Here is a 14160-nt window from a genome sequence, read left to right as displayed (position 1 = left end):
AGCAAGATGTGGAGTGAAAAGATAAGAGTGGATTTTCAAAATGGAATTCTGTTCTGCATATCAGAAGATACTATTGCTTCTGTACTGTATATAAAGAGAAATGATACCATTTCAAAAACTCCATTTCTAAAATGTTCCCAGTCACTATCTTAATTCTATATAGGAAAATATAATCTCCTGTTGTTATAAATTTTTTGCTAGCCAAGTTATCTGCTGAAGATTTTATGTGACAAATCCTTTTCTATTGTGTCAAGATTTAGAGTTGAATTTGAGCCAACCTAGTAAAATGTTACAGTAATTGTTGATTGTTGTAGATCAGATATACTGGTTAAATTATTTTAATTTTGAAATTATAAGCCCTCTCTAGACCCTTAGGAGCATATAAAATTAATTATAAATTCGAATTAATTATTGAGTACTTATAAATCACTTTAAAGGTTAAAAAGAGGTACCATCATGCAAAAAATTTTTTATATTAATGAAGCAAATATGACAAAATATTGGCATTTATTGGATCCATGTTGAAGAAGATAGCAATGGGATATAAAAATAATGTTCGTGGGAAACATAGGTTGTATTCATTGTGCTATTCTTTATCCTTTTTTCATGACAAATTGTATAACATGAGATTTTAAAAAATTAAATGATAATGGTATTGTTACACCTTCCTCAAGTGTAAGGATTGTTTTACAGAGGTTCATAAAAATTCTAACTTTCAACTTGTGGTTTTTCCTGGCTGTGCTGACTTGCCCACCTAGCTCCTGAGTCACCTATTAACATAAATTGAAGCAGATGAAGTGGGGGCATTGTCCATTCTTGCACAATACCATTTTGTGTAAAAATTATTAACTGAATCCTAAGTAAAAATCAAAGGTTATTTCAATGGTCATAGTTAATGTTTCCTGTAAATTCTACACTAATTATTTGTATTTCTTTAGGACTTTTCAGCATGGCCTGGATGAGTCTGCTTCAGATTCCTTAAAATCATTTTTTAAGCAACCATTATACTGGGTTTCTTGCATATCACATTTCTACCCTTCTTTACTCAGGTGAGAGCCTCTAAATGCCATACTATCTATATTTCTATGATTCCTTTTCAAATTTAATAGAAATTTTTATCTGTGGATGTAAATGAATTTACATCTTACAAAAAGAACTTATAACTTTTCACAACTGGCAGGTAAGTAAAGAGTATTTTTTCTCTTTTCTTAGCTCAAGAATCCAAGGCATGGGCCTCATAATTATTCTACTAGCTTATAACTTTTGTAACATAATGGAAAACTGTAAATTTTTGGAATTTAGTTCTATTTTAAAACTTGTCTTTCTTGATCTGTGACTGGGGATTTGACAATTCTCAAGCTAATTATCAAACATAGGCATGTAACTAACTCAAAGCCTTAGGTAGAAGTTGAGAGAGAAGTAACTTTTTAAATTATGAGTAGTATCTTTCACTTTTATTATTTAATTAACAGCACTTAAAAACAAGAAAAATCATTTAAAGTATGAAATGTGCTTCCAGAGTAATCTGATGGCATTTTGTGGCATTATGTGAAATGGCACTTTGATTTCTTGCTAAATATATCATTGGAAAGTACCTCTCCTTGGTATCCGAGAATAAAAATATCATGTATAGCTAAAGGAGATATTGTTAATCCCCATATATCCTTGATTCATTTTGGAAATACACTATCAGTTATTTCACCATATAAGCTGACTATATCTCTCTCTTGAAAAACAAGATTGTCACCTATAAGTAGAGGGTGTGAAAGCCTCATATACAAAAGTTTCCCTAGACACAAACTTATACTGTTTGCCTAATGTGTGCCTATTTCCATATGGATGATGAAAAATCCAAAATTAATGAGACAAAGACTCCATCTTTAAGGACTTCAATGTATTTTTTTTTTTTGGTTGTTTTGTTTTGTTTTTGAGATGGAGTTTTGCTATGATTGCCCAGGCTGGAGTGCAAAGGCGAGACCTCCACTCACCGCAGCTTCCGCCTTCCAGGTTCAAGTGATTCTTCTGCCTCAGCTTCCTGAGTTAGCTGGGATTACAGGTGTGTGCCATCGCACCTGGCTAATTTTGTATTTTTAGTAGAGACTGGGTTTCTCTATGTTGGTCAGGCTGGTCTCCAACTCCTGACCTCAGGTGATCTGCCTGCCTCGGCCTCCCAAAGTGCTGGGATTACAGGCATGAGCCACCGCGCCTGACTTGATGTATTGTTATTATTTCATTTACATATAAAACTTTGTCTACGTTTCTGATTAATTCCTTATGACTGAGTCCTAGAGATGGAATATCATTTCTAGGACTCAATGTTCTGTCATCTTGTGTGTAAATATGTCTTGCCATCTTGCACATAAATACATTTTATTTCAGTAGGAATTAATGTAATAAATATAAATAGCCAACTCCCTAATATTCATTGTTGCAAAAATAACAAATGACTGGATCTCTTACAATGAGTCAAGCAAACAAGCTGTGTCATTTGATGAGTTCCTAAATTTATAAACATATCTGTTCTCCATGTTATTATCACATTTGCTTTAACCTATTTTACTGCCCCCTTTTATCTTACATCTGGAACCACTGGAGTTATTCCCTTTTAGGCATAGCTCTGTAAGACTTCCACTTCCAAGCTTGCTCAGATCAACCCAGCTAGAGTCCTGGAAGTCAGCATGAAAATGGGCTTATCTTTCAAACACTAATTCTTATATTTAACTTCTTTCTCTTTTCTATATCTACAGAAAGCAAAAATGTACATTTCTTTTCTTTCTGCTTCTGTTTAGCAACCAATCTCCACTATTATCCTAACACAAAGACTAGGATATGGGAATGACTATTCAGCTTATAGTGGAAATACAATTTTATGCAAGCCTTCATAAGGGCAGTTTAGTAATATGTATTAAAAACTTAAAAACATTTTTGCCCTTTTATCTAACAATTCTATTTCTAGGAGTCAACTCTAAGCAGTTAATCAGAGAGGCTGACAAAGTTTTATATATGAAGATATCAATCAGAGCATTATTTATAAAAGAAAAAATGGAAATAAATGTTCTACAGTATAGCATTAGACAATTCAGTTATGGGATAGTGGCATAGACTACCGTGGAGTGATTAAAGGGCTGGGTTTTGAAAAATAATGACATAGGGAAATAATTGTGGTAGACAGGAGGAAAATTCAGGTTAGTAATTATGAAATTACCAAAGCCAACCCAGTTTTTAGAGTGATAAGTGTGTACCAGACACAGTGCTAAGTGCTTTACATACATTATCTTTAAAACCTCACACTAGTTCTGTGAGGTAAGTACTCGGGTGCTTCTTTTATGGAGAGCAAAGTGCTGTGTAGGTGGCAACATTCTGGAGGGAACAAAATTGGAAGCCAGGCTGAACCCAGGCCTGTTCCATTCTAAAGCTTAAGCTCTTGACAACCACATTTCCACTTTTCAAAGGGAAGAGCAGTTCAGGGTGATGTTAACAGGTGTACATGAAAAATCATTCTCCTGCATAAATAAGATTGTTAGTTACTAATTATGTAAAGTCTTTTTTGTGATTTAACTTTGTAGGGCCTCTGATGTGCTAGTATACAGTGTTTAGCTCTGCTGTGGTCAGAATGAGTCCTCCAAAATTCATGTGTTGGAAATAAAATCCCAATGCAACTGTGTTGAGTGGTGGGTTCAATGGAAGTTATTTATGTCATGTGGGTTTTGCCCTCTTAAATGGATTAACATTACTATAAAAAAGGCTTACAGGAATGGGTTCATTTCATCTTGCTTTTCTTCTGCCATGTGAGGTCACAGCAAGATGGCCTCACCAGATGCTAGTGCCTTGATCTTGTACTTCCCAGCCTCCAGAACTGTGAAAAATAAATCTTTCTTCTTTGTAAATTACCCAGTCTGTGTTATTACATCATGGCAGCACAAAATGGACTAAGACAATCTCCAAAGGAGGCATCAAGTATGCAGATTCCCCAAACTTGCTGGGTGAGATAACTCTTGTTTTACAGAAAATTAACAATTATTGGAAAGTAGGACATCATTGGTAAGTGTTGAACTATGCTATACTACCATATTTAGGGCATAAAGAAAGTACGTATAGAAAAGTAAATACTGAAAGGATGTAAAGCAGTGGGTTTATAGTTTTTATCTCTGGGTGGTAGGATTGCCAGCAATTTTAATTTTCATCTGTATAGTTGTATATATTTTCCAAATTTTTATAATGAGTATAATTTAATTTTATTAATTATGAATACATTTTTAAAAAGCAGAAAGAAAATCTGTTTTCTTTGATTTCTCTTTTATTCACATTGCTTAACCTTAACCTCTATACAGACGATTTCCAGTTCTGCATCTCTAGTTTTGAGTTTAAAACTGCTTTCATTATGTCTCTCTCTCTCTCTCTCTCTCTCAGAAATCTATAGTAGCTTCTGCTTCACCCACACTGTCTCTCCTGGCTTACTTGCTTGAGAGTTTTCTGGCTTATTTCCTGGAGAGTTTTCTCTGCTCCAGTTAAGTCAGTCTCCTCTTATGTCTTTAAGACTTAGTTATTCCATATTTTTAATATTTAATTTGTTGCTTATTCTCAGTTTCAGCCCTTTATTAATGCAGTTTCCTTTCTTGGAATACATTTGGTTCTCTCCCTTTTCTTTCTAAAATTTCCACACAAGGTATAGTAGGAGGACTCTCCCCGTTATCACCCCTGCCCATTAAAAGTCATATTTTCAACTAAGTCCATATAATCTGCTTAGAAAGACATGTTCCCTGTGATTTGTAATCCAGTGTGCTCAGAGCACTGTACAATCAGAGGAACCCAGGGCAGCAATAAAAGCAGTTTTAAAATAACTAAAGTTATTTATTTGCATTTACCAGACATTACAATGGGGATTCCTAGACCACCATTATGTGAGCTTAAAAATCTCACCTTTCCATTCATTTCCCTCACCTGTATCAGCTGTCTATATGAGTCTTTCACCCCCAAACTATCCTTCAAAATTCCATTCTTCACTTTAGCAACTAAAATGAACTGTTCAAGAAAATACAGGGGTTGGACGATGACAAATGAAAAATATATTAGGCTTCTCTTTTGGTAAAGAGGAAGGCTGAGAGGAGAGGTGAATGAAGTAGTTAATATCATGAAGGAACTTAACCATGAGATTAATACATTTTCCACATGTCTTAGTTTAATCTAGTATGAAACTGATTATCCTCTCTAATCAACTCACAATGTTAGCCTATACCACTGCTAGGGACAATGAATATAGTACATTTTACTTACTCCTTTGAAAATATATTTATTTTACCTAAAATAAACTCCTCTAAACTCTATTCCCAGGGTTCTAGGAGAACATGAAAAAATGTATTTTTATCCATTTTACTGTTTTCTCTAGTAAGCTTATAGACAAATATATGGTCCATACTGATGTTTCTACATTTTTCACTCTATTTGTAATCTCACTTTTCATGATTACAGATGAATCATTTTTGGTTTTTTCCTTCTACTCGCTTTTAATTATCTTAGTTTATATAATATTGCTAAAAGCTGACTTAAATTCTTTCTGAAACAATCTGCAGGTACAAATAAGTAAGCAAATAGATGAATAAATTACTAAGCTCCTTCGAGATATTAAGACATATAGCATGTAATATGAAAATAATGAAACCAAAGATAACTTAATATGTTTAGGGAGGAAAATATATGTATATAAGTCCAAAACAGGATTACATTGAATAGAAGCAGAGTAGAAACAAAAAGCCCAGTGGAAAGAAATATATACAGCTTAAAATGGACTGGCCATAAATCAAAGCATCATGTTGTCACTGTAGAAGAAAATGAGCAGTTAAAACTGTTTACTCACACTGATTGTACTTCTTGGGCTCAGTGTACAGTTATGACCTATTTAGCTAAGGAAGGGATATTTAAAAATATTCTTTTAAAGCAAAATGATAAAAGGCATTATAATGCAACATATTATAATTAACTAGGATAGCATTTTTTCTTGAACGTTTCTGTGAAAGCACACTTTGGTGACTGTCTTAATCTTTTTTCTCTCCTACATACCCAATCCATTACTAAGTCTCATTAATTTTAACTTCTAGTATCTACTATCCATGGTACCAGTTTCACCTTAGTCCAAACTACCATCGTCTGTCTCTTAACTACTGCAGTGACCACTAGCATTCTTCCTATGTACATGTTGACTTCCATTTCTAATATTCTCCAACGATAGCAAGATTTTTCTCAATCCCAAATCTATTTTCAAAACTCAAATTTTATCATGGCATACTTATGGCTTACCTTCCATGAATTCACTTTTATCCTTAAGTATGTATAAAAAACTAGCATAGCCAATAATATATACATAGATGTGACTCTTACCCACTTCTCAACCCTCTTCTGATACCCACTACTATGTGAACTCTATTTCCACACATTAGCCCATTTACATGTTCTTTTTATGCCATGTTCTTTTCTGCCACAGGATTTTTGCACATGCTTTGCCCTTTCGCTAAAATGTCTTTCTCCTTCACATAGGTAATGCTAGCTTATCTTCATCTCTCAGCCCAGATGTGACTTCTGCAGAGAAGACTTTTAGCAACTGAGGTGAACTAGCAAGACTAGTTCAATTCCTTTTTACCACATCTTCTAATAGCATTTTGGCTTCTCTTTCACTGAGTTTTTATAAGTGTCATTTTATCTTTATTTGTGTGATCACTTAAACTACATATGTATCTTCCACTAAATTCTATAAGAATAAGGACTTTCTGCTTTTTGCTTACTGTTATGTGTCCATGGTTTAGCATATACAAGTTAAACAATAAATATTAGTTGGATGAATGAATGAATGAATAAAAAAATTCAAACTTGAATTGTGTCCCCTAAGTGCTAAAGTATTGTATTGTATAGTATAAGTGCTATATTAAATGGTAGGAACATTTGATCTGTGTGCTAAGGCCCAGGCATGGGAGGCATAGTCTTAATGAGGAGGTAACTACTAGTATCCTTAGGAGAGAACATCTAGGGAGGAGGACAAAACGAGTTTATGGTCTCTCAACTGCTGCTGACAAACTGCTCTGCAGGGCTGAGGAAAAGAGCTTAGAAAGCCTGTGCTCTGATGAGGTACCAAGCATTGACATAGCATCAACAGCCAGGGGAGAAGTAACTAGAGCTTTTAAACAGCAGAGGTCTTAAATGGCTGTTCCAGAGTATGGATGGACAAGCAGCTATCTCTTTGAAACAATTTTCAGAGGGAAGTCAGTGTCTGCCAAACAATTATTTTAAAAAAGTGAAAATGTCAACTGAACTAGGTATTTACCATATAGACATGGATATATTAAGGTTTACATCTTTTCTATCATGGCTTAATATATTACATAATTAAGAATATGGAGATGAAGCCAGCAATGTGATAATAGAAAACAGCCATAGGTTTTCACATTGGATTGCATACTTGTCTAGTTTTGTGGTTTTGGAAAGTTAGCCTATGGGTGCTTCAGTTGAGTTTACCCTTATATGAAACAGTTTATATTTTGGGGAGGATGTTGAGACATAAACACAATACAATCTTATTGTCTTATTGATCTTCTTGAAAAAAGTATGCAATCCTATGGTCTACTTCCCCCTTCTTAAAACATCTTCTTCCCTTCACTTCTGAGATACTGTCATGATAGGGTCATGATGACCCCATGAGCTCAAGTGCCTCAGTGGCATGCATCACATAAATACTAAACTATCATTCATAACTGCTGTTAGTAAACAGCTATATATTTCAGAAAGTGGCAAGTTTGATCAATTATCTAAACATGTGAAGGGACTTACTTCAAGTATGATAAAGTGGAAGGAATGTTGAACCACTTTCTCACTGGGTCAGGAATATGATGCTAGGGGAGACTTTTCCTGAACTCCCCATAACAGTTCATTATCTGACAGACAGGGACCAATAATAAGTCAATGGCTCCGGGAAGATAACTTGTGCTTCTCAAAAGAATGGCTGAGTGATTCAGTGTTGTCAAATGTCTTAGTAATTCAGGTGCTAGGGTAGTATTGATTGGAGAGAGCCCAAAACTGATGGCTGGAATCTAATATTAGTCATACACCAGGTAATATAGATACAACCAACCTTGAAAAAAATATGATTCTTAAAAACATCAATCCACATTAGTGGACAAAGCTCTTAAAAAAATCAAGCGGTGTGGCTGGCAAGATGGCTGAATAGGAACAGCTACAGTCTGTAGATCCCAGGGAGATAAACACAGAAGGCAAGTGATTTCTGCATTTCTAACTGAGGTACCCAGCTCATCTCATTGGGACTGCTTAAACAGTGGGTGCTGCCCACTGAGAACAAGTTGAAGCAGGGTGGGGCGTCGCTTGACCTGGGAAATGCCAGGGATTGGAGAACTCCATTTGCTAGCAAAGGGAAACTGTGAGGGACTGTGCCATAAGGAACAGTATACTCTGGCCCAGACACTATGCTTTTCCCATGGTCTTCATGACCTGCAGACCAGGAGATTCCCTCGGGTGCCTACACCACCAGAGCCCTGGGTTTCAAGCACAAAACTGGTGGCCATTTGGGCAGACACCAAGCTAGCTGCAGGAGTTTTTTTTCATACCCCAGAAACACAACAAAAAAAGAAAATTTCAGGCTGATATCCCTAATGAACATCGATGTTTATCAAATCCTCAATAAAATACTGGCAAACAGAATCCAGCAGCTCATTAAAAAGCTTATTCACAACAATCAATCAGCTTTATCCCTGGGATGCAAGGCTGGTTCAACATATGCAAATCAATAAACGTAATCCATCACATAAACAGAACCAATGACAAAGGCCACATGATTATCTCAATAGATGCAGAAAAGGCCTTAGATAAAATTCAGCACCCCTTCATGCTAAAAACTCTCAAAAAACCAGGTATTGATGGAACATATCTCAAAATAATAAGAGCTATTTATGACAAAACCACAGTCAATAACATATTGAATGGGCAAAGCTGGAAGCATTCCCTTTGAAAACTAGCACAAGACAAGGATGCCCTCTCTCACCACTCCTATTTAACACAGTATTGGGAGTTCTAGCCAGGGCAATCAGACAAGAGAAAGAAATAAAGGTGTTCAAATAGGAAGAGAGGAAGTCAAATTGTCTCTATTTGCAGATGACATGATTGTATATTTAGAAATCCTTATCATCCCAGCCCAAAATCTCCTTAAGCTGATAAGCAACTTCAGCAAATTCTCAGGATACAAAATCAATGTGCAAAAATCACAAGCATTCCTATACACCAATAATAGACAAACAGAGAGCCAAATCATGAGTGAACTCCCATTCACAATTGCTACAAAGAGAATAAAATACCTAGGAATACAACTGACAAGGGATGTGAAGGAACTTTTCAAGCAGAACTACAAACCACTGCTCAAGGAAATAAGAGAGGACACAAACAAATGGAAAAACATTCCATGCTCATGGATAGGAAGAATCAGTATTGCGAAAATGGCCACACTGCCCAAAGTAATTTGTAGATTTAATGCTATCTCCATCAAGCTACCATTGACTTTCTCCCCAGAACTATAAAAAAAACTACTTTAAATTTCATATGGAGCTAAAAAAAGCCCATATAGCCAAGACTAATCCTAAGCAAAAAGAACAAAGCTGGAGGCATCATGCTACCTGACTTCAAACTATACTGCAAGGCTACAGTAACCAAAACAGCATGCTCTGGTAACAAAACAGATTATATAGACCAAATGGAGTAGAACAGAAGCCTCAGAAATAACTCCACACGTCTACAACCATCTGATCTTTGAAAAACCTGACAAAAACAAGCAATGAGGAAAGGATTCACTATTTAATAAATGGTGTTGGGAAAACTGGCTAGCCATATGCAGAAAACTGAAACTAGAGTCTTTCCTTACATGTTATATGAAAATTAACTCAAGATGGATTAAAGACTTAAATGTAAGACCTAAAACCAGGAAAACCCTAGAAGAAAACCCAGGCAATACCATTCAGGACATAGACATCAGCCAAGACTTCATGACTAAAGCACCAAAAGCAATGGCAACAAAAGCCAAAATTGACAAATGGGATCTAATTAAACAAAACAGCTTCTGCACAGAAAAAGAAACTATCATCGGAGTGAACAGGCAAACTACAAAATGGGAGAAAATGTTTAGAATCTATCCATCTGACAAAGAGCTAATATCCAGAATCTACAAAGAACTTAAACAAATTTACAAGAAAAAAAAACTCCATCAAAAAGTGAGTGAAGGATACGAACATACACTTTTCAAAAGAAGACTACTATGCAGCCCCCAAACATATGAAGAAAAGCTCATCATCACTGGTCATTAGAGAAATGCAAATCAAAACCACAATGACATACCATTTCACATCAGTTAGAAAGGCAATCATTAAAAAGTCAGGAAGCAACAGATGCTGGAGAGGATGTGGGAGAAATAGGAATGCTTTTACACTGTTGGTGGGAGTGTAAATTAGTTCAACAATTGTGGACAACTGTGTAGCAATTTCTCAAGTATCTAGAACAAGAAATACCATCTGACCCAGCAATCCCATTACTGGGTATATACCCAAAGGATTACAAATCATTTTACTATAAAGAAACATGCACACATATGTTTATTGCAGCACTGTTCACAATAGCAAAGACTTGGAACCAACTCAAATGCCCATCAATGATAGACTGGATAAAGAAAATGTGGCACATATACACCATGGAATACTCTGCAGCCATAAAAAATGATGACTTCATGTCCTTTGCAGGGACACGGATAAAGCTGGAAACAATCATTCTCAGCAAGCTAACGCAGGAACAGAAAACCAAACACCACATGTTCTCATTTATAACTGGGAGTTGAGCAATGAGAACACATGGACACAGGGAGGGGAACATCACACACCAGGACCTGTTGGGGGTTGGGGGACCAGGGAAGGGATAGCATTAGGAGAAATACCTAATGTAGATGACAGGTTGATGGGTGCAGCAAACCACCACGGCACATATATACCTATGTAACAAACCTGTACATTCTGTACATGTATCCCAGAACTGAAAGTATAATAATATAAATAAATAAATAAATAAAAGGCAAGTTCTGTATATGCAGGTGAGTTCTATCTGATATCTACTTTTATTAAATCATCTTTAAATATAAATATCATAGAGACTTTGCTATACCCATTATAGAGATTAAAACATATGCAGACATTTTCAGTGCTATAACTATGTATAGTTTACACACTTCTGGTTAAAGTGAAAAATCAAATATTTTGGGTTCCTCTCAACATTTTTTTCTTAGGCACTAAAATTATCTTCCTAGAGAAAGATGACACAATTGCTTTAAACATTTGTCTTTACTTCTTTCCCCAGAAAGACTTTGAAGGATACATTATGGAAAACTAAGAGTAGTACAATGGCAATATGGGGACTTCTCTTCTCCTTTTGTTTTCTCATATTAGGGCTTTCATCCTCAGTGTCTCTTTAGTTATGCCCTTGCCTTGGTTCTCTGAATCGTGTAACTTATGGTCTCTGGTATAAACTTCGCCCAGTAACCCTTGCCAGGAATCATCTGGTTGAAATCAATTTCTGGATACCTTGAATAACATGCTCCAATCTGGGAATAAGGTTTGAGAACACATAATAGATTTTGGGTCAAAAACATGATATTGTCAGTCAGAGGGCTGAATAAATCCAGACATTCTCAATGCTGGAAACTACAACGTATGCGCCAAATATCAATCAGTTTGAATGGGAGAAAAAGTGGAGTAATGGAATGAGCATGGGTTTGAAGTCAGAGAGATCTGCGTTCCAAGTCCCAGTAGACATACTGATTAGCTTGGACTTGTTTCTCAATATTCCTGAAACAAGGATTAGGTGAGAGGAACACTAAATACCCTCATACACATCCTATTTTGAATTTCTCCAAGCAGCAAACCCCAAGACAAGGATTCAAATAAATGTAGTTTATTTTTTAAGTAGAACAAATACTGGAAGAGGAGTGGATAAGTGATATTAAGAGAGGAAGAGAGCAAATAAAAATTTGTGTAATCAAGCTAACTACCATAGAAGTGACCAGAACTTAAACCTCTGGGGAAAATTTTGAGAACCAGTATAAAATATATGTTTCAGAGTTATCCCAGCAAAGGAGCAAGGATGCTGAGGTATTCATACACCAACTCTTCTCAGTCATTGGTTGAGGGTCACTCTGATGGTGTTAATTCCTGGCCCTTGCAACCTGTCTTGCTAAAAGGTACAAGAAATGCAGACTCTAACAGATGTAAATCAGGCTAGTGTGAACTGAGAGATAAGGGCAAGAGGATGTGGGGTGATATAATTTGGCTCTGTGTCCCCACCCAAATCTCATCTTGAATTGTAATCTCTACATGTCGAGGGAGGGACCTGGTGAGAGGTAATTGGATCATGGGGGTGGTTTCCCCCACACTGTTCTCATGATAGTGAGTTCTCATAAGATCTAAAGGTTTAAAGGTGTTGGCAGTTCTCCTGCTTCCTTTCTCCTGCTGCCATGTAAGATATGCCTTGCTTTCTCTTTGCCTTTTGCCATGATTGTATGTTTCATGAGGCCTCCCAAGCCATGCATAACTAGGAGTCAATTAAACCTCTTATATTTACCCAGTCTCAGGTAGTTATTTTAAGCATTGTGATAATAGACTAATACATGGGGTCATTGACAATGTCTTCTATGGCCCTACCCTTTACACTACCGAGGTCTGCTTATTCCCTATGCTAGGTTCCCTGAATTCCATCATTGATTCTTCAGGGTCGTAGCTGCTTACAATTTATTTATCTATGTAAGCTTAATGATAATGGACTTAGTAGGACAGGCTACAGTACCCCTTGCTCTAGATATTTCTGAATCTGCAAGTCATATTCATTATTATATTCTTCCACCACCCTTTCTCTCATCACTGGTCATCATCTCTGCTGATTTATGTTATTTGCTGGGTGGGGTCACTGAGACCTTCATCCTCGAGGTGCTGAACTTCTGTTTACCATTCCCTTATCAGACTTGGTTACTGAAGTCTTCTGTATGTCAGTCATGAAAGCATTGAGAGATGCCCTGGTGAATCTCTTGAGTTACAGATACACCTCCCTGTTCCCCTTATGCAGTAGAAAGCCCAGCTTCTCATGATAAATAGGGTTAATCACCCTTGCCAGCATAGTAACTCCTTTCTTTTCCTGATAAACTGCTGGCATGTGGAGCTAAAAATGACCAGATGGCAGCTATAACTTTAGATTTAGTGGAATTCTAAATGGTCTCCTGGTAGAACTGTGTATACCCCCATCCCACCCCACCATGGAAACCAGAACCTCTGCTTCTCCAGAGTTTATAGATATTGGCAGTAGAAAGCACAAATTTGCCAAGTGGATAATCAGAATCTTTGGTGGGAGGGGCTGCTCCTACTTTCACCCCTTGTCTCTCAGACCTATGTAGTTTGTCTGTTGGGGTAACAGTACCATATAATGACTGTTGGTTCAAAGTAAACATCAAGTCTTGAGGGACAGTATTCCAGCACCACTGTGTGTCATTCCCAAGCTGTGAACTTTGGGGTCCATTCCAATTCTCTGCTAGTCTTGCAGCTTTGGCATCATATATAAATGATAGGAACAATGTATCCCATGGTCATGTGTCCTGAGCAATAAGGGTACTCATATCCCAGTCTGAACCTATTGCAGAGCCTTCTCTTGGCCCTAGCCTTACCTCACATCAAGTTGGAAGTCAGGACAGTATGGACTGATAATGACTAAGATTCTGTTTAACCATTCTATTGCAGCATGAGTATATACCAAAAAAAATTGAAGAAAGTATGGCAACTAATTGATGAGTTTTCATAAACATACCTGAATGTAGCTTAGATTTTTCACAATGATTTTATAAGAATAGATTGATAGTTTCATAAACCAATAATGCTTGGACTCCATTACTACTTGGAATTTAAAAATTCTTGAGGCCAGTTTGTGCCCCAGAAATACAGCACTTAGTAGATATAAGCTGAGTACAACCCAGCCATAAATTCATCCTGTCTCCTAGTACAAGATTTCTGAGTTCTATAGGATTTATATAAAATTTTTCCCCTCTTTGTATTATAGTGGAATTCAACGTGTACATATTTGATACATACATAC

General features: G+C 36.5%; 1 protein-coding gene across 9 annotated transcripts in view; it reads left to right on the top strand.

Moving 5' to 3' along the window:
- The window catches only part of KIAA0825 (KIAA0825 ortholog), a 443396-nt gene that overhangs the window by 138313 nt on the left and 290923 nt on the right, over positions 1 to 14160 (top strand). For 7 of the 9 annotated variants that reach the window (XM_037733314.1, XM_037733312.1, XM_037733313.1 and 4 more), the window contains one exon: positions 939 to 1049. In XM_037733314.1, the coding sequence (XP_037589242.1) occupies positions 939 to 1049 (111 nt within the window). Of the gene's footprint in view, positions 1 to 938; positions 1050 to 3895; positions 8586 to 14160 lie in introns of those variants that run through there. The other 2 variants (XM_037733317.1, XM_037733316.1) reach the window with 2 other exon arrangements.

The sequence above is a fragment of the Cebus imitator genome, unplaced genomic scaffold, assembly GCF_001604975.1.
Source record: "Cebus imitator isolate Cc_AM_T3 unplaced genomic scaffold, Cebus_imitator-1.0 Scaffold515, whole genome shotgun sequence".
Classification (NCBI taxonomy): Eukaryota; Metazoa; Chordata; class Mammalia; order Primates; family Cebidae; genus Cebus; species Cebus imitator.
This window is presented reverse-complemented; position numbering and strand designations above follow the sequence as displayed.